The 21,233-nt window shown below is 41.8% G+C and overlaps 1 protein-coding gene across 3 annotated transcripts in view; it reads left to right on the top strand.

The window, feature by feature from the left end:
- Positions 1 to 20,619, top strand: part of FGF14 (fibroblast growth factor 14) — a 622,301-nt gene extending 601,682 nt beyond the window's left edge. For all 3 annotated transcript variants that reach the window (XM_086330526.1, XM_086330525.1, XM_086330523.1), the window contains exons 4-5: positions 18,643 to 18,841; positions 20,048 to 20,619. In XM_086330526.1, coding sequence (XP_086186652.1) covers positions 18,643 to 18,841; positions 20,048 to 20,184 — 336 coding nt within the window. In that variant the 3' untranslated portion in view covers positions 20,185 to 20,619. The remainder of the gene's footprint in view (positions 1 to 18,642; positions 18,842 to 20,047) is intronic.
- Positions 20,620 to 21,233: the final 614 nt, after the last annotated feature.

The raw sequence follows: 21,233 nt of genomic DNA, 5'->3' as shown, positions 1-21,233 counted from the left end.
CGACCCCATGGACTGCAGCACGCCAGGTCTCCCTGTCCATCAACAACTCCCTGAGTTTACTCAAACTCATGTCCATTGAGTCAGTGATGCCATCCAACCATCTCATCCTCTGTTGTCCCGTTCAATCTTTCCCAGCATCAGGGTCTTTTCAAATGAGTCACCTCTTCGCATCAGGTGGCCAAAGTACTGGCGTTTCAGCTTCAACATCAGTCCTTCCAATGAATATTCAGGACTGATCTCCTTTAGGATGGACTGGTTGGATCTCCTTGCAGTCTAAGGGACTCTCAAGAGTGTTCTTCAGCCACAGTTCAAAAGCATCAATTCTTCAGCACCCAGCTTTCTTTTGGTCCAACCCTCGCATCCATACATGACTACTGGATCTATACATGACGTCATATAGTAGTCCTCGGGGATTAACAACCACTAAAAATCTTTCAATTAAACATCAGAATTCAGGGTTATTTGAAAAGTCATTTTAGTAAATATCTTTTTGTTGCATTTAAAGTAAACTCAACTTTTTGCAACACTGAATTCAAGTAACATTTATGTATTCTGACTGTTTTACATACTAACTTGATTTTTAATAATTTTTAACAGAAAAGAAAAGCTTAGCATAGCATAATGCCAAGTCTATTAAAATATGTAGATTTTACTGATATTTGCTTCTTTTCTCAAATTATTCTAAAGAATGTTTCTAGTGCCCAGGATAGCTATCCTACCAATAAATCAATTAATCTCATGCAGAAGACCACAGTAATTAAACATGGGTTCTGACATACAAATGATTTTAATTTTCATACACCTCTATAAACCAGAAAAACACTGCCTTTTATAAAATTAAAAGGATTAAAACACAAAGAAAGGGTTTTATGTGGCATGAGTTCATCTGAATCAGTTTTTATCTTATATCTAAGTTCATGAGAAGAGATTGTTCTGGAAGAAGTGTTTCCTTGAAGGAGGGGTGGTTTTTATCATTTTTTATCCTCTCCAAAGAAGAGAACACAGCCTGAAGCGAAAGCTTTCTTCTCTGAAAAATAAGCCTGCTGTGACTTCATACTAAAACAGTGTCTCTCTTTTAATTGCATATGTTTTTATATACAATTGGTAAGAACTACTCTGCTCTTGTAATTCTCATGCATTGCAAGTTCATGCATAATTTTATGTTTAAAATCAGGCATCCTATGTTTAAAATTAGTCATCCTATGTTTAAAATTAGGTATTTCTCCACGAATTAAACAACTCCCACTTTAAAACTATAGAAGGGATTCTTGAAAATTCTGTGGAGTGTTGTATAAACATACACTCTTATCACCACCAAAGCCTAAAGATGATGGACCTAAACTCTCATTTGCAAATTGGAGTTGGAGGAAGCACACACGATTTAATCACCTCGTGATGGTGCCGCTCAGACTCGCCTTCCAGTCGTGAACTGTGACTAAACCATATGACTAGTTTGCCTACTTGTCTATCACCTGTTAAGATTTAACAGCTCCCGTGCGCATGAGAGCAACTCATCACAGTCTTCAGTTCTCTCCCCAGTTTAAGATTCGATTGGCCAAGTTTGTCTGAATTCCTTGAAAGTTGAAGACTTCATGTATTTATTTTTATCTAACCGTTTTGATTCTTCCTATTTAAGGTAAATTTTAAGAGGCAATAGACATAAAAAAAGCTAGCTAGAAGGAAATATACGAGGGTTAAGAGGATGGGTAGTGTGGAGTTTTATCTTTTTGTCTTTTTTATACAGTTCATGTGGTTCTCGAGGCAAGCATACTGGGGTGGTTTGCCATTCCCTCCTCTAGGGGATCTTCCCAGCCCAGGGATCGAACCTGTGTCTCTGATGTCTCCTGCATTGGCAAGCAAGTCCTTTACCACTAGCTCCACCTGGTTGTTGGTGGTGGTTGAGTCGCTAAGTCGTGTCTGACTCTTTCGACCCCATGGACTGCAGCCCACCAGGCTCCTCTGTCCATGGGATTCTCCAGGCAAGAATACTGGAGTGGGTTGCCCCAATTATATGGTATAAAAGCATTAAAATCATTGAAACAGAGAAGGCAGCAGGGAAAAATATACCCTCTGGGCAGAACTCTTGACAACAAAGAAGGTTCTTCTGGATACTTTGTTTTACCTGATCCATAGTTACCTTGAGGCAGGAGGAGGCAGAGTATTCGGATGGCCCTTGAGTCACCTGCCATTTCACCAGCCGTCTGCCCTGAGATGCTGATTCTTCAGAAAGCAACATTCTGGACCAGCCCCTGCCTGCTGGGAGCCTAAGCCATGACCTGGGTTCTTAAAGCCCTGCAGCTCAGGGATGCAAACAGCCTAAGAGACACATGACTCATCTCTAAGGTGGAATGACCATAGCATTCAGCCTCAAAATGTGACTTTTTAAAAATAAAGTATAGTTGATTTACAATGTTGTGCTAGTTTCTAATGTACAGCAAAGTGATTCTGTGATATATGTATTGACTCTTTGTGACCCCATCGACTGTAGCCCGGTAGGCTCCTCGGTACATGGGATTTCCCAGGCAAGAATACTGGAGTGGATTGCCATTTCCTCCTCCAGGGGATCTTCTCAACAGGGATTGAAATTGTATCTCCTGCACTAGCAGGCAGATTCTTTACCACTGAGCTATGGTTACGACCTTAGAGAAAACTGATTTCTCTTTTCTTTTCATATTCCTTTCCATTCCTATCGGATATGAAGTGTTGTTCCCTGAGCTATGGTTACGACCTTATAGAAAAACTGATCTCTCTTTTCTTTCCATATTCCTTTCCATTACCTATCGGATATGAAGTATTGTTCCCTGAGCCATAGTATAGAGTAGGACCTTGTTGTTTGTCTCTTTTGTATATAGTAGCTTGTATCTGCCAATCCCAGACTCCTAATTTATCCCTCCTCACCTTCCCCTTTGGTAGCCATAAGTTTGTTGGCTGGAAAACTTTCTCCAGAATCATATCTCCAAATCTCAGATATTCTCAGAGGGATCTGTCAGCAAATGGATTTTTTCTTTTTCTGAGAAGGTTCTTGTATCTCAATATGATTTCTTCTGAAATGAGGGAATCCCATGAAGGCCATACATATTCAGCCAGTCCCAATAAGAATCTAACACAGGAGCTGGCAAACGTATTCTGTAAAGGGCCAGATGAATGTCTTAGGTTTGTGGGTCATACTGTCTCATTTGCTACAAATCAGCTACTATTGTAGCTCAAAAATAGTCAAAGCAATAAGCAAATTAGTGGACTTGGCTGTGTGCTAATAAAACTGCCTGGGGACTGCAGTTTGCCCATCACTGATCTAGAGATTCCATTTTTGCTTCTTCAATCTGGATATTCAACCACTGTCCTTGAGAACTGTTAATATAGCATCTTCAATGCATAATTGTAAGCGATTCCTAATGTGGAATTTATTAAGACATTAAAGGGAGAACCTATTTAGAACCTGTAAATCTCTGCCCCTGGACTAAAATCCTCCTCCATTCTGAGTTATCTTTCTTTTTAAGGAGTTTTAGGTTTATAGAAAAAGTAAGCAGAAAGTAGAGTTCCAAGTTACCCCCACCCCTAAAAAGTTTCCCTTATTATTGGCATCTAAGATTACTATGGTACATATTTTATAATTGATGAACTGATATTGGTATACTACTATAAACTAAGGGCTTCCCAGGTGACTCAGTGGTAAAGAATCTGCCTGTCAATGCAGAAGACACAGGAGAGGTGGGTTTGATTCCTGGGTTGGGAAGATCCCCTGGACGAGGAAATGGCAACCTGCTCTGGCATTCTTGCCTGGGAAATCCAGTGGACAGAGGAGCCTAGTGGGTTACACTCAATGCGTCCGCAAAAGAGTTGGACACAACTGAACAACTGAGCATGCAAGCGTGTAAGCACTATGAGCTAAAGCCCATAGTTTACATTGGAATTTACTCTTTGTGTTGTACATTCTATGGATATTGGTAAATATAGGACATATACAATGTCATCTAGATAATGTATCATTATCATATCGATAATTTCACTGCCAGTGATCTTTTTACTCTCTCCATAACTTTGCCTCTTCAGGAATGTCATTGAGTTGGAATCATACATCAAGCATCCTTTGCAGATTGCCTTCTTTCATTTACTAATAGGCATTTAAGATACCCCATGACTTGATCATTTCTTTTTATTGCTGAATAATATCTGATCTATCTGATTCCATTGTGTGTGTTGACTAAAAAAGATGTACCACATGAAAGTTGTAAGTTAAGTTTTCAGTTCATTTCAGTTCATTTGCTCAGTCATGTCCAACTCTTTGCGACCCTATGAACCGCAGCACGCCAGGCTTCCCTGTCCATCACCATCTCCCGGAGTTCACTCAGACTCACATCCACCGAGTTGGTGATGCCATCCAGCCATCTCATCCTCTGTTGTCCCCATCTCCTCCTGCCCCCAATCCCTCCCAGCATCAGAGTCTTTTCCAATGAGTCAGCTCTTCGCATGAGGTGGCCAAGTACTGGAGTTTCAGCTTTAGCATCATTCCTTCCAAAGAACACCCAGGGCTGATCTCCTTTAGAATGGACTGGTTGGATCTCCCTGCAGTCCAAGGGATGCTCAAGAGTCTTCTCCAACACCACAGTTCAAAAGCATCAATTCTTCGGTACTCAGCCTTCTTCACAGTTTTACTTGGGGGCAAAATGAGGACTGCTGCCCAGGAGACAGCATCTCAGACAGTTCTGAGGAACTGCTCCAAAGAGGCAGCGGGGAAGGACATATTTATATGTGATTTGGATGAAGAGGGAGTTCATGCAATCAAGCACTTATCTTACAAAAAGGTTTTCTGCTAGTTTCGAGGAGCTGATGTCACCATGAAGGCATTTAGTGTTCTTCTAAATATGAGAAAATGCAAGGATTGGGCTCATGAAATCAGTTCCTGGAAATATGTAACTATCTAAAGACCTATTCCACCAGTTTTCCTGGAGCACAAAGAGCCTCATTCTCCACACTGAACTCCCTTCAGGACAAGTTGAAGGTCAGAGCTGCAGCATCTCAGGATTCAGCCTCTGCAGAGGCAGATGGCAAATGCCCTTGGCAAGCGCCCATGTATAGTTGACATACGGATTTACCACAGTTTGCTTATACATCCACCTATCGAAAGCCACCTTGGTTGCTCCCAATATTTGGGAATTACAAATAAAGTCTCTATAAACATCCTAGGCAGGTCTCTTCGAGGATGCAAATTTCAGCTCATTTGGGTAAGATAGCAAGGAACATGGTTGCTGGATCACACGGTCAGTTATCTTTTGAAAACACATTCTCAGGACATCATCTGTTTTCTTGGACATCTCTGGAGCTCATCTTTGCTTAATAGAAAGTCACAATCCCACGGAGTGGCCAATATGATTTTCTGTCTTCCAGCTTCACTTCTCCACACAGAGCTTAGCTTCCAGCCACTCTCATCCAGGACCCCTACCTCAAAGAGCTTCTTATAATTTCTAAAATACAGTTCTTTTCCTTCCAAATCGGCTGTTTTTATCTTTCTTCTTCACTTTCACAAACTCTGACTCAGCTTTCAAAACCTAGTTAAATAGTATAACATTCAAAAAGCTTATCCCCTTCTTTGAGGCAGGATTGGCTATTCCTGCAGTCCATGGGGCTGCAAAGATTGAAGGCAAGAGAGAAGGGGCCAAAGAGGATGAAATGGTTGGATGGCATCACCGACTCAATGGGCATGGGTTTGAGCAAGCTCTGGGAGATAGTGAAGGACAGGGAAGCCTGGCGTGCTGCAGTCCATGGGGTTGCAAAGTGTCAGACACGACTTAGACTAAATAGCAACAGCAACGGGGTTGCAAATGACTGAACAACTGCAAATGACATGCCCGCTTCTAGACTCTGCCTCTCAGGCCTTCAGCACAACACAGGAAGCTCTGTTTTGTGATTGCTAATGTAATATTGATCCGCTCTACTAATATGAAAGTGAAACTCTTGAAAACACACACTGTGACATACCTACCAACAAGTCCTTAGTACCTAAGGTAACTGATTTCAGTACAACACTGTGGAAAGTTACTCTCTAAATACTTGAAATAATATCCTATAAAAGGACAGAAAGCACCATGCAAACTTGTGTTATACACAGAAGCTTTATTTTGCCCAAGAACTACAGTATTTGACCTTTCAAAAACAGCAGTGAACACACACCAAATGTCATCCAGTTCCATAAGCAAAAAAACCTACATGTTGTGCTTGACATTCTTTCTCCCTTAGCCGCCATGTACAGTCACAGGGTCCTGACCATTTGACCTCCTAAATATTTCCCCAAACTGCCCTTTTCTCTCTGTCTCTGCTGCCGACATCTGCGCCTGGTACTGAAGTGAACAGCCAGCATCCTTGAATCCAAACTGGCTCTCTTCTCCATTCTTTACAGTTTTGCCAGAGTGGTCTTTCCAAATGCCTACCTGCCTTTGATATGCCCCTGCAATGAAATGTTTACTGCTGTTCCATTGTTTTTAGGGAAAGCCCCAAACTCTTCATGTGACCTCCCAGTTTGGCACATGTTTAACACCCAGACCCCAGATCTTTACTGCGGTCTCTTTCACACTCTGCATTCCAATTTCAGTTTCCTTTTTGTCCTCTAAAATCTGTCTGCTCCTGCCACAGGCCCTTTGCACATGATGTCGCCCTTACCAGAAATGTACTTTTTAATTTTTTACTTTTAATGTCCATTTTTAAAGTCATCATTGAATTTTTTCCATTATTACTGCTGTTTTATGTTTTGGTTTTCTGGCCACGAGGCATGTGTGATCTCAGCTCCCCAACCAGGGATTGAACTTTCATTCCCTGCATTGGAAGGTGAGGTCTTAACCACTGGATCACCAGGGAAGTCCCTCCAGGAATATTCTTTATCCTGCTCTGTTGTTGTTATGTCTTTGTCATTAAGTCATAGCCAACTCTTGCAACCCCATGGACTGTAGCCCTTAAGGCTCCTCTGTCCATGGGATTTCCCAGACAAGAATACTGGAGTGGGTTGCTATTTCCTTCTCCAGGGGATCTTCCCCACCCAGGGATTGAACCCAAGTCTCCTGAATGCAGGCAGATTCTTTCCCACTGAGCCACCAGGAAAGCCCTTATCCTGCTCTAAGCCTAGCTAACTCACTTAGCTCGGAGGTCAATGTTTTTTCCTTACCCATTCAGGCGAGGTCAGACTTGTTTATTATGTGTTCTCACAGAAATAACTGCTTTTCTTGTAAGAATTTGTCTTATTTTGTAACGATATGATCAATAGTGTAACTGTTTCCTCTGCTAGACCGTCATGCCTTAAGACTACCAATTATATCATTTTTGCTCATAATTGTATCTCTAGGTCAAGAACAGTGACTGGCCATAATATAATGCCTAAATTTCATGCATTTATTTATCCAGTTAACAATGGATTTAGACATTATTAAGTGCAGAATAATGGAAACTTGTTACCATGTGTGTTCACAGTATTTAAATTTTCAAATTTATTATGTAATATCTAGGACAGAAAGTTTAGCACTTGTACAGAGTCGGACATGACTGACTAACCCTTTCATTTTTCATATATGTGTATGTATATATATATATATATACACATTTTGATCAATTTTAAATAATATAATTATTCCCATTTCCTAGTGTCATACTCTCAACCAACAACCTGGAAAGTAAAACAATTTATTTTTGCCTGTAAAATTCATAATATAACATGAAAATAATTCAGTGCTAATTATATAACTAAATCCACAGCAGGACTGAGCTTCACGGTGTTGCCTTCATCCGGGTAAGGACGTTTAGCCATAGGTTGACATTCTCCTCTCGCTGGTCACTCTTCGTCCCACGAAGTGTGGCTGTTGCCTCTTTTCTGACTTTCCTGACCTTTCTCTTCAGTGGTCTGTGTAAGCCCTTTTGTGTAACCTTTGGAATTATCAAACAATTTGCAACCAGAATCTGGGGACTCATGGCCGGTGTGTTTCTGGCTAATAAAATAAAAGCAAAGGAAAACAATCCTTGGGTTTTCATTTCAGCACCACGTGAGCTTCCTCGTATTCCACACATTCATGTTGATAATGATTCTTTTTCCTTTTTTCCTTTTTGTTAGTGTTGGTAATTTTTTACTACTGACCTCTTTTATTCCAGTGAGATGATTTATTTGATATTCTGAGTGCGGGGGAAACCCCTTACCTTTGGCTCATACTTTCAACATTGTTGTTATTAATAAATATTGCTCAGTAGCAGCAGTATGTACACAATATATCACACAAATATACATGAAAACATCTTAATCCATTGCTTATGAGGACCTAAGCCCTCAGAGTCTTAAAATCATCATCTCTGACATGGGATCATGCTATTCTTCTCAAAGCATTTTTAACTGCACTGTTGAATCAAATGAAATATATGTGGGTGGGCTCTAAAAATCATAAAGCTCAATATAGGTTAATATTTTTCAACAGATATGACATTTTAGGAGTATTTCAGAACCTACTTCTAGTTCATTTTTCTATGGAAGCTTGTATTTTGTAGGTTGGATGAATGGATCCTTTTGATTATTGGTGTGGTTTGGTTTTTATTTATGCAAGTGGTTTTTGACTGAGCATTTTTATTAGGAAAAATACACAATGCCAACACACACAAAAAGTTTTATGGGAAGGTCTAACTTAAGTGGAGCTTAAAGGAAAGAAAGTAGAAAAAGCTTGTAGAGGCATGTACAAATGTTTTTTCAATCATTCAGTGGCTGGGGAAGGTGTGTATGCCTTGGGTGAAGAGAAGAAGAGATTCATTTTAAGTATTCCTATGTATTCTTGTTCTTTTTTTTTTAACTCTTTTATTCTATTTTTTCCCCCTTAACAATTATATCCTAAGACATGTGACACTTCTGCCAAGGTGATAGCATATATCAGTTATTACTATTTTCCATTTATATTTGTTTTCACCCGTAGTTAGATGTAGATAAAGAGTAGCTGTAAAAGGTACATTTTAAAAATAATCTTGTGTATTTCTTTTTGACTGTGCCTGATCTTCATTGCCGTGTGGGTTTTCCTCTAGTTGCGTTGAGTGGGGACTACTCTCTGGTTGCGGTGTTTGGGCTTCTCACTTCGGTGGTTACTCTTGAGGAGCATGGGCTCTAGGGCGCTCGGGCTTCAGTAGTTGCGGTCCTGGCCTCTAAAACACTGGCTCAACACCACAACACTGGCTCCATTGCGGTGCATGGACTTCATTGCTCCGAGGCATGTGGGATCTTCCTGGACCGGGGATCGAACCCATGTCTCCTGCATCAGCAGGTGAATTCTTTACCACTGAGCCAGCAAGAAAGCCCTAAGGTACATATTTCCTGTGTTCTCACTGAGTAAATACTGATTTATTTGTATGGCTTATCTATTCCTTAATGATACCAGGTAGGCAACAATGACTGCTGAAGTAGGATAGAACAATTGAATGTGTAATGCTTGTGCATCCAGAGTCATATGGACCTGGGCTAGGTGGCTCTGTCGATGTTGGTAGGACTTGATCACTTGTCTGGAAACAGGCTACTTTAAGTTGGGCAACTTGGCTATGTTCCACGTGTCCCACGCCCAGGCGTGCTCTCGGGGCAGTGGAGAGCTTGAGAGGGCAAACCCAATTGAACACGTGCCTGACAAGCCTCTGCCCTCTCCCCCTTAGCTCACAGTGAGAAGACAAGTCAAATGACATGCTGAAGACCTTCGATTCAGGGGAGGGTGAAGAATTCAGCCCATTTTTGCAGCTGATCACATTGATGTATGGCAAAAACCATCACACTATTATAAAGTAATTATCCTACAATTAAAAGCAAACTATAAATTAAAAAAAATAAAATTAAGAACATGATTAAACTTGAAAATGAAGTACCTCTCTTCAGTTGAATGATAAATGGATAGGAATAGCTAAATTAGTCATCTTGATGAAAATAAATGTTCTTGGGCAAATTGCTTAACCCCTCTGGGCTCCGTTTCTCATTTCCAAAATGAGGGTACTAATAGTACCAATCTCATAGATTATAGTGTGGAATAGTTAGTTGATTAGGTAAATGTACAGAACAGTCCTTGGTACAGAATTATACACAATTTAAGTGTTATCTGTAATTATGTGTACTGTCTCTCAGTCGTGTCTGACTGTTTGTGACCCTATGGACGGTAGCCCGTCAGACTCCTCTGTCCATGGAATTCTCCAGGCAAGAATACTGGACTGGGTTGCTATTTCCTTCTCCAGGGGATCTTCCTGACCCAGGGATCAAACCTGTGTCTCCTGCATTGCAGGCAGATTCTTTACCACTAGCACCAACTGGGAAGCCCTGTGTTACTAACACAATAATGATATTGTTAGTAGTATTATTAGGTATCCATTGTTAAGCCATAACAAATTGTGAGAATGGTATATGGTTGGGTTAATACTTCTTCAAACATATTTATTTTGTGGTAGTTTTGCTAATATTTATAGCACTGATACCATCTGTTCGTGTTGCAAGCATTATTATTTTAGGAATTTATTCATGTCTATATTATGGAGAAAACAGATTTAACATTATAGAACCAGTTCCCACATATTTTAATTATAATCTTAAAGCTTCTTATTTAAAGATACATTGTAAATATATTTGTTTCCATTTTCTTGCTTTAATAAATTTTTATTCTAGTCATAAAAATAATAGCAAGCTTATGAATAATGCCAATTTAAAGACTGAGGGCAGGAGAAGAAGGGGACAACAGAGGATGAGATGGTTGGATGGCATCACCGACTCGATAGACATGGGTTTGGGTGGACTCGGGAGTTGGTTATGGACAAGGAGGCCTGGCGTGCTGCGGTTCATGGGGTCACAAAGAGTCAGAAACGACTGAGCGACTGAACTGACTGAACTGAATCAATATTTACTAAAATTTCATGATCATTTATTAATTTGTTCTGTATAGTAACAGGAGGGCTCCCCTGGTGGCTCAGTGGTAAAAAATTTGCCTGCCAATGCAGGAGACTTGGATTTGATCCCTGGGTCGGGAAGATCCCCAGGAGAAGGAAATAGCAACCCACTCCAGTACTCTTGCCTGGAAAATCCCATGGACAGAGGAGCCTTGTAGGCTGCAGTCCATGGGGTCGCTAAGAGTCGGACTCGACTGAAGCGACTTAGCAGCAGCAGCAGCAGCAGCAGCCAGTATTCTTACTTGGTGAATCCCATGGACAGAGGAGCCTGGTGGGCTACAGTCCACAGAGTTGGAAAGAGTCAGACATGACTTAGTGACTAAGCAACAAAACAACAATTTTTAATATAGTCAGAGATAAAAACAAAAGAGATGTAGTAACTCAATGGATTGTGAGTTAGCCCAGCACTTTCACAGGAAGCCCAGACCCAAAACATACCATTAAGGCTTTTCCAGGGCTGAAACACTGATGAGAATATTGATTCAAATGGTCTGCATTTGTATATATGAAAATAAGTGCAATCCAGACTTCATTTGGAAATATTCGCAACTAGCTTAACGACCCCTCCCCCAATTCCCTAGGTTGGAAAGTCCTTGAAATTTATCTTTAGATGAGAGTTGGCAAAATTTTTTAGCAAAGGACTGTACAGTAAATACTGCAGTTTTTGCAGGCCATGCAATCTCAGCTCTCCTCTGAACTTTGTAGCATGAATTTGGCCCATGGACTGTAATTTGCCAACCACTGAGTCAGATTCTCAAGGTTACTGTTAGCTATTAGGTTTTGATTATGCTGAGTTATCTGGGTTTATGGCTTATTCATTGGTTACAAATTGTGGAACCTGGGTCCTCTATTTCCCCCCACCCCCTTCTCTCATTCTGATTGGAGAAGCCTAGCTTGCTGCATGCAAATGGCCCATCACGGTATTTTCCTAAACAAAGACGTTTCCCTCTAAAGAGGAATTCTGCTGCTACTGTTAAGATAATAAGTACACCACAGATGGTGCTTTCCTTTCAAAACAACCACAACAGAAAAGGAGATATGAAATTTTTGTTTCATTGTTGTGTTTTTTTCTCTTCTGTGATTTGATGATTTCGTTTGGCAAAGTTACAGGTTAATATTTAAGCTTCTGCTGGGACTCTATCGCTGTTGATTTTTGCTGTGGCAGTGTTGGTGGCTCTAAATATAGTCTGGAAGGAGGAGAAAAAGACATACCAAACTCCTTATCTATTTCATTTTGGCAGTTTCAAAGAGTTTATAGCTGAGCTTAGACTTAAATACGTCTTCTCATACTATCATTGCCAGCTGTAGAATGTCTCACTGGCACAATCTTGGTATTGCTCAATCGTTTAAAAACCATCTATCAGGTTAGGGCTGTATTGACAAGCCTCCTGGGGTTCCTTCCTTCCTTAGTTCTTCTCTTGCTGGTCCACGCTGGGGGTCTCAAATTGATGTGTTCAGGGGGCCATCTCAGATCCTTGATACACACTATATTGAAAAACAAAAGCAGGAACAAACAAATAGTTGCCAACACACACAGGAGATTTTTATCTAGAAATCTGGGTATTTTTATTCCTTGAAAAACCAGATCACTAAAGATCTAAGGCTTTTGTTTTCCCATGAGAACCGTCACCTTTTCTGCCACTCCGTCTGTCTGCTCAACTCCGAGACTAAGTGAGGGGCATTTATCCTCACATGTGCTCTGCTGGGCTGCACCCAGCAAGCCTGCAAGTGTTGTACTTGCTCAGCTTCAAGATCTAAGAAAGAGTCCAGAGTCAGCAATGGTGTCACTCAGTTCCTCCAACCAGCCTGTTATTCTATGATTGTTTATTTAGTTATTTATTATTTATTTTGGGCTGTGCTGGGTCTTCGTTGCTACATGGACTTTCCCTAGTTGCTGCGAGTGAGGGCTACTCTTTGTTGCGGGCGCGTGGCCTTCTCATTGAGGCGGCTTCTCTTGTTCTGGAGCTCAGGCTTTAGGCGCTTCAGCTGCAGTAATTGTGGTGCGTAGGCTTGCTTGCTCTACGCCATGTGGGATCTTCCTGGACCAGGGATAGAACCTGTGTCCCGTGCATTGGCAGGTTCTTAATCACTGGGCCACCAGGGAAGTTCCTTATCCTGTGATTTTTGTTCCCATTTTAGAGATGAGAATACTGAAGCCCAGAGATTAAGTAATTTTCCCAAGGACACCCAGCAAGGAAAGAGTAGGGTCAAGGTTGACGCCAGGCAGTCTGGATCCACAGATGTTGTTCACCGTTACTCTGTCTCCCGTTTGCAAATTAAAAGTATATTTGTCCCTTACAAGTAGTTACCAATTGCAATTTCTATTAATCCTACCAGTTCTCCTGAGAATGAAGGGATTGTTTTCAACTCCAGTATTTCATGAGCAGATTAAATTCTCTAAAAGTCTAGCAAAGAGCATTAGACAATAGTAGCCTTAAATGTAGTGTGTGTGTGCATGTGAGTATGCGTATATGCAGTAATTATTTAACCGAGAATAAAGAAGGGTGAAAAAGTACCGACCAGTCTCCACCAGTACAACTGCCTGAAAGCTTTGGCTCTAATGTAGAAGACTGAATCACCTCCCTGTGAAGTCACTGCCACAGCTTGCAGAAAGGAGGTGTTATTGACTTCCTTGGAGTCCTAAGATGCAAACATTGTATCTAAAAAGACTTAGTGTCAGAGGTATACTAAGGTGCGTGCTAAGTCACTTTAATCGCGTGACCCTATGGACTGTAGCCCACTAGGCTCCTCTGTCCATGGGATTCCCCAGGTAAGAATACTAGAGGAGGAGGAGGAGTAGTAGTAGTAGTAGTAGTAATAGTAGTAGTAGTAGTAATAGTAGTAGTAGTAGTAGATCCCCTCCTCCAGGGGATCTTCCCAACCTAGGAGTTGAACCCATGTCTCCTGTGTCTCCTGCATTGGCAGGCGGGTTCTTTACCACTAGCACCACCATACTGAGGTACACTCTGAGAATAAACGACTTCTTCTGAGTCAAGGGTCTTCACTATCTTTCATATTCAACTTCCTCAATTTAGAGTATAAACAATACATTTCTAATTGCCAATGCAAGGCAAGCAGCATCCTCCACATTTCATACATCACAGCAGTTGGGACTGGATCCGTGTAAGGAAAGATTAACTACTCTGTGGACCTGCATTTTCAAAGCTAGAGGTCAGTCTTTAAGATCAGTCTTCTGTGATCCTCTTAATAAGGGAAGGCTCTGGGTAGAGACCCAATATCTTAGGCAGCAAGTTCCAGCTCCTCTCTCCGCCTGAATGGTCAACTGAGTCAGCCTTTACCAAACCCACTCCCAGCTGATTCTAAGACAGATTTTTAACAATAAAACCTGCTTTAGGTTTTATTTCTATGCTTGGATGCCTTGAAAGTGAAGTGAAAGAGTTAGTCACTCAGTCATGTCCAACTCTTTGCAACTCCATGGACTGTAGTCCATGATGGAATTCTCCAGGCAAGAATACTGGAGTGGGTTGCCCTTCCCTTCTCCAGGCAATCTTCCTGATCTGGGGATCGAACCTGGGTCTCCTGCATTACAGGTAGATTCTTTACCCTCTGAGTCACCAGGGAAGCCCTTTGTATGCCTTGGCCTGTCTCAGTAAAATGACAAAGGACATGCCAAATTCTAATCTGTTTGTCCCAGAAGATCCATGTTCAACCAATATTATATTTATTAATCTTTTGAGGATAAGCCAGATTTAGAGCATTCCATTTTATTTTCCTTCAGTTCAGTTCAGTTCAGTTGCTCAGTCATGTCTGACTCTTTGCAACCCCATGAATTGCAGCACACCAGGCCTCCCTGTCCATCACCAACTCTCTGAGTTCATTCAAACTCATGTCCATCGAGTCGGTGATGCCATCCAGGCATCTCATCCTCTGTCGTCCCTTTTTCCTCCTGCCCCCAATCCCTCCCAGCATCAGAGTCTTTTCCAATGAGTCAACTCTACGCATGACGTGGCCAAAGTACTGGAGTTTCAGCTTTAGCATCATTCCTTCCAAAGAAATCCCAGGGCTGATCTCCTTTAGAATGGACTGGTTGGATCTCCTTGCAGTCCAAGGGACTCTCAAGAGTCTTCTCCAACACCACACTTCAAAAGTATCAATTCTTTGATGCTCAACTTTCTTCACAGTCGAACTCTCACATCCATACATGACCACTGGAAAAACCATAGCCTTGACTAGACAGACCTTTGTGGGCAAAGTAATGTCTCTGCTTTTGAATATGCTACCTAGGTTGGTCATAATTTTCCTTCCAAGGAGTAAGCGTCTTTTAATTTCATGGCTGCAGTCACCATCTGCAGTGATTTTGGAGCCCAAAAAAATTAAGTCAGCCACCATTTCCACTCTTTCCCCATCTATTTCCCATGAAGTGATGAGATCGGGTGCCATGATCTTCGTTTTCTGAATGTTGAGCTTTAAGCCAACTTTTTCACTCTCCTCTTTCACTTTCATCAAGAGGCTTTTTAGTTCCTCTTCACTTTCTGCCATAAGAGTGGTGTCATCTGTATATCTGAGGTTATTGATATTTCTCCCAGCCATCTTGATTCTAACTTGTGCTTCTTCCAGCCCAGCGTTTTTAATAATGTACTCTGCATTTAAGTTAAATAAGCAGGGTGACAGTATACAGCCTTGATGTACTCCTTTTCCTATTTGGAATCAGTCTGTTGTTCTATATCCAGTTCTAACTGTTGCTTCCTGACCTGCATATAGGTTTCTCAAGAGGCAGGTCAGATGGTCTGGTATTCCCATCTCTTTCGGAATTTTCCACGGTTTATTGTGATCCACACAGTCAAAGGCTTTGGCATAGTCAATAAAGAAGAAATAGATGTTTTTCTGGAACTCTCTTGCTTTTTCAATGATCCAGAATACTGACGTGGTTTGCCATTCCCTTCTCCAGTGGACCACATACTGTCAGACCTCTCCACCATGACCCACCCGTCTTGGGTGGCCCCACAGGGCATGGCTTAGTTTCATTGAGTTAGACAAGGCTGTGGTCCTAGTGTGATTAGATTGACTAGTTTTCTGTGAGTATGGTTTCATGTGTCTGCCCTCTGATGCCTTCTCGCAACACCTACCATCTTACTTGGGTTTCTCTTACCTTGGACGTGGGGTATCTCTTCACGGCTGCTCTAGCAAAGCGCAGCCGCTGCTCCTTACCTTGGACGAGGGGTATCTCCTCACCGCCGCCCCTCCTGACCTTGAATGTGGAGTAGCTCCTCTTGGCCCTCCTGCTCCCGCACAGCCACTGCTCCTTGGACATGGGGCAGCTCCTCCTGGCCGCCCACCCTGACCTTGGACTGGGGTGGCTGCTCCTGCGCTGTTTATTTTCCTTACCTCACCACAAATGTGTGAACTCGGACCCTTTTATTAGTCTTTCTTCTGTTCAGGGCCTGGAGATTGACTTACCAAGGCTATCATTTATTAGTGAGAGAACTAATAGGATATTTGGAGAAATAAAACTTAGTGGAAGACCAGAACATTTATTCAGATGGTACCTTATTCAAATGAGGGCTACATAAATTCCTTTGGGAGGGGCTAAACCTATCTTTCTGCTATTTTAATCTCATCAAATTAATCACTGGAACTGTCATCTTTGTCATGAGAAGCATCTGCCATTAACAAAACCTGTTCCCCTTGGAAAACAATTTAACTTTCATTGAATTAAAGTTATGGCACACTCTGAATAAATTGTATCCTGCAAGAGACACCACTTGATAATTAACACTCTCATGGGAAATACTTAAAGACCATTTCTACAGGAAACAATGTCATGCCCCTTATTATGGTTAGCATAATTTTAACTCTTAAAGCTTTTATTTTTTTAGATCCTAAATGATGTGTTTTTCTGAATGTGTATAGAAAATAACTTCTTTTTTTAATTTAAATTTATTTATTTTAATTAGAGGGTAATTACTTTACAGTATTGTATTGGTTTTGCCATACATCAACATGAATCCGCCACAAGCGTACATGTGTTCCCAATCCTGAACCCCCCTCCCTAGAAAATAACTTCTTTAAAAGAAAACAAAGTTACCATTTTTCAGCAGTCATAAAAATCTATTAAGGTGAAAAAAAATTTAAGTACGTGATATTTTCAAAAAGATAATGACAATAAAGGTCTATTTTGCATCTGTATTTCATAAATATGGAATAGCACAGTATTGAGCCTATATAAAATAGCCACAAAAGCTAGTTAAGTGACTTCCATGATATGCAAATAGGAAGGTGGAATTTTTAAATTATTTTTCAAAGAAGTCTATCAGAAATGCTTTTGTAGGTTAACTTCTAGAAGTATGTAAAACTCATCTATGAATATTTGTAATATTAATAATAACTTTAAAGTAGCAACTGTGTGTTATTCATCAGTTGATGTAGATTATGGTGTTGAAAGTCATGTTAACTCATTGTGCTGTTTCAAAATATGTGGAGTGGAACTTAGGCATAACAGCCATTGATGGTTCTCTTGAAGAGTTCCAGGGGGGCTCCAGACCATGGCTTAGGTTGTGGTTTTCAGCTCCCGTCTCTATGACCAGCTAACATGACCCCTGGCCTCAGCTTCAGGGGCTAGCTTGTGTGCCAACTGATTGTCAGGGGTTTGGTTTGAGGTGTCAGTTTGTCTCTTTGTAGGTAAAACATGTCATCCTGTAATATCAGTGATCCAGTGAACAACTGGAAACTGTTAGATTATCATGTAATAATAATTCTTACAGAAATATTGAAAATAGGTTAGCAAATACCTTCAATATATCTTATAGAGGTTTAGCCAAACAGTTCATTTGGGTTTTTCCATATGATGTTACAGAAAAACCTAAAGTAACCTCTTGACCAACCCAATATTATCATTATTATTATTTAAATGTATTGTGAATACAGGGTGCTGGACTTCCTAGGTGGCACTCGTGGTAAAGAACCCGCCTGAAAATGCAGGAGACAAAGGAGATATTGGTTTGTCCCCTGGGTCTGGAAGACCACCTGGAGGAGGGCGTGGCAACCCACTCCAGTAATCTTGCCTGGAAAATTCCAGGGACAGAGGAGCCTGGCAGGCTACAGTCCGTGGGGCCCTACATAGCTGGACACGATTGAAGCAGCTTAGCACAAAGGCATGCACAGGGTGATACTTTATCGTGCTGTTTCTGGTTATACCCTGCTTGAATTGTATCCTGTTCAACCAAATACTATTGCTCCTGTCTTCTATTTTCTAATTAGAGGACATCCATAATTTTGCCTATATACATACATACATACATGAATGTGTGCTAAGTCAGTTCAGTCGTGCCCGACTCTTTGCGACCCTATGGACTATAGCCAACCAGGCTCCTCTGTCCATGGGATTCTCCAGGAAAGAATACTGGAGTGGGTTGCCATTTCCTTCTCCATGGGATCTACCCAACCCAGGGATCGAACCTACGTTTCTTACTTCTCCTGCATTGGCATTGGCAGCAGGTTTTCTACCACTAGCACCACCTGGGAAGCCCCATACATACGTGTATATATATATTTTTTTTTTCCCCCAAAGTAGCAGCTTCTTCTCAACATATTGTATGTTGATAAAAGTTAACACCTGTAGGAAGAGGAACATCTGGTCATCCATGCCCGAGTGCTGCCTGGCCGGCCATCCTAGACGAGTTTTTGCAAGAAGGAAGAGGAAATAAATACAAGGAAGCTCCCACCCCTTCCTCTAACCTTCACTTCTTCCTTTTCTCTCAACAGGAACTTTTTACCCCTGAGTGCAAGTTTAAAGAATCTGTTTTTGAAAACTATTATGTAATCTACTCATCTATGCTGTACAGACAACAGGAATCTGGCAGAGCCTGGTTTTTGGGATTGAATAAAGAAGGGCAAGTTATGAAAGGAAACAGAGTAAAGAAAACCAAACCAGCAGCTCATTTTCTACCCAAGCCATTGGAAGGTGAGTGTTGTGTGTGCAGTATCCTGATCAGATGTATTACATGTTTATCTCCCACATCCATGACTCTGCCATGGCCACAAAGGAACCTCATGGAAGGCTGGAAATGTCTCTTACCTTGCTCTGGGTGGTGGTCCCACAGGTGTCTACTTATATTGTGCATTTAAGATTTGTATACGTTACTGTATATATGTGTATGTGTGTATATATGCATATGGTGGTTCATCCTAATGAAACATAAGGTATCTTCATAAAATATCAGCTTTCGAAACCCTAAAAGCAGGTTGGGCAGCTCTAATTCACTTGTGTTTCTGATGGCAGAAGATTTTAAGTCAGCTCATTTTCCCCAAGCACCAGTCAGTCTGGAAGTTCCTTTCCCAGGATTCCCTAGGATCCTTTTCTAACAAAACCACATGAACTATTGGAATCAGTGATGTCACCAGATACTACTCAATTCCTTGGAGCCTCCTCGGATGTCAGTCCCAGTAATCCTCTTGCCATTCGGCACTTCTGCCTTATAGGATATCAATTACAGATTTTCAGGATTACATTTGAAAATGAGGCATAAAAATATAGAACGTTTCACGCTTGCCTTCAGTTATTTAAGAGGGTCTGTGCACGACTGTCGGGAGAGAAAATTCAAACAATGAGCTCCAGAAGGTTCTGGCTTTGCCTGTTGCTTTGTATGGCTTCGAAGCTGACATAGTGTGATCATGTTGCTTTTTAATCACTTGAGAGTTTGAATTTAATGACCTAAAGACCTAGACTGGAGAAGATGAGTGGGAATGAGTGTCCTTGTGTTGACAGCATGTAGTGGGAGGAGGGTCTGACTTTTTCTCGCTGAACAAAGAGAATTGGATTAAATGCTTGCCATTCTCATATACTTCCTGTGGCCTCTGTGTGTGTGTGTGTGTGTGTGTGTGTGTGTGTGTGTGTGTGTGTGTATAGCCCCCATTTAAACCTTCTCTCCTCGACAAAAATCCAGGCACACCGACGTGCACGGTTTGGAGACACAAAACCGGAAAATGGAAAAGGAAGTCATACTTTCTGTTCAGGGGCTGGTTTTGACTGCTTTTAAAACAGGAATTCCCTCTAGATGGGGTTACTCGACTTCCGGGAAAAAAGACTGGGCCTCCAGCGGAGGTCTGTGCGTGAGCCTAACCAGGTAACGTCTCCTTTTCTGCCCTCCTCCCCTGTCCCCACCACTAGTTGCCATGTACCGAGAACCATCTTTGCATGACGTCGGAGAAACGGTCCCGAAGGCCGGGGTGACGCCGAGTAAAAGCACGAGCGCGTCGGCCATCATGAATGGAGGCAAACCAGTCAACAAAAGTAAGACGACATAGCCAGACCCTCACGGGTGTTGTGACTGACTCGCCCCCGAGCGCCGTTGAGCCATTTATCCCGGCCAGACCCTCCCGCTTCCTCCGGGGGCCCAGGAGCCGCTGGGGGTAGGCTGCTCCCCGCTGGCCCGAACTCCTTGGTTGCAAGTGGATAAATCTCAACGCGTCGCACCCCCCCACAAGAAGAAGACACCTGGACAACCAGCTCAACTCAGACCATGGAATGCCCTACCAGATATGGAATGCCTTTTTAATATCTTTTCTGTGACTGTGACACTTCATGTGAATGACCTCCTTCACGAGTCCACTCGACACCTTGCCTGCTGACAGCTACCCATATTCCTTTTTGAGTCCCGTTTCGGCGAAATCCATGTGTTTCAGTTCGATTTTTGTAGCACACAGATACTCTTGAGTAAATTTCTAGTTAGATGCTGTAAACCTGTGCTATTCTGGAGTTCTCTTCTTCCCATTTATTTTTCCCAGGGCTGCTGGCTCTACTGTCTGTGACCTTTTGTAGGGATGGTGTTCCTCCCAATCTTAACTGTCGTGGTTGGCTTAGTTGGGAAGCGATCAGGGAAACGGAAAGCCTTCTAAACCTATTATGACAAATTGCATCTATAGAGATTAGGACTGTGATCTCCGGCTCACACTACTGATGAAACACACATATACCCCCCGTCCAGTAGCAGATACTGTGCTCCCGAGGCCCACGTGGCTGGGCTGAGAAACGGGGTCAAACGCGGTCATGGGAAGCGCTCTATGATCTGGGTTTGACATCCCCCTTAGTTTCTTTGTGTGTGTGTGTGTGTGTGTTTTATACATATCACAAGCTTACTGGTAATGGTAACATTTGCCTTGCCCAGCGAGCAAGACCCACTGGTTTTTGAGAAAGTGGGTCAGAAGAACTCTGTAGGCCTTGTAGGCCTGATTAAGGTTCATTTTTCATCTATGAATCCTCATTATTTGGGAAAAAAGGAAAAAAAATCAATGATTAACAACCTACAAGAATTGCGCTACCTAAATCCATTTCAGATAGAGAATCCTTTCTGTTT

The sequence above is a fragment of the Bos grunniens genome, chromosome 12 (genome assembly GCF_055505025.1).
Source record: "Bos grunniens cultivar Pamir isolate PY7600 chromosome 12, Bosgru_T2T1.0, whole genome shotgun sequence".
In the NCBI taxonomy this organism is placed as follows: Eukaryota; Metazoa; Chordata; class Mammalia; order Artiodactyla; family Bovidae; genus Bos; species Bos grunniens.
The sequence above is the reverse complement of the archived record's forward strand: the minus strand, read 5'-3'. Positions and strand labels throughout refer to the sequence as shown.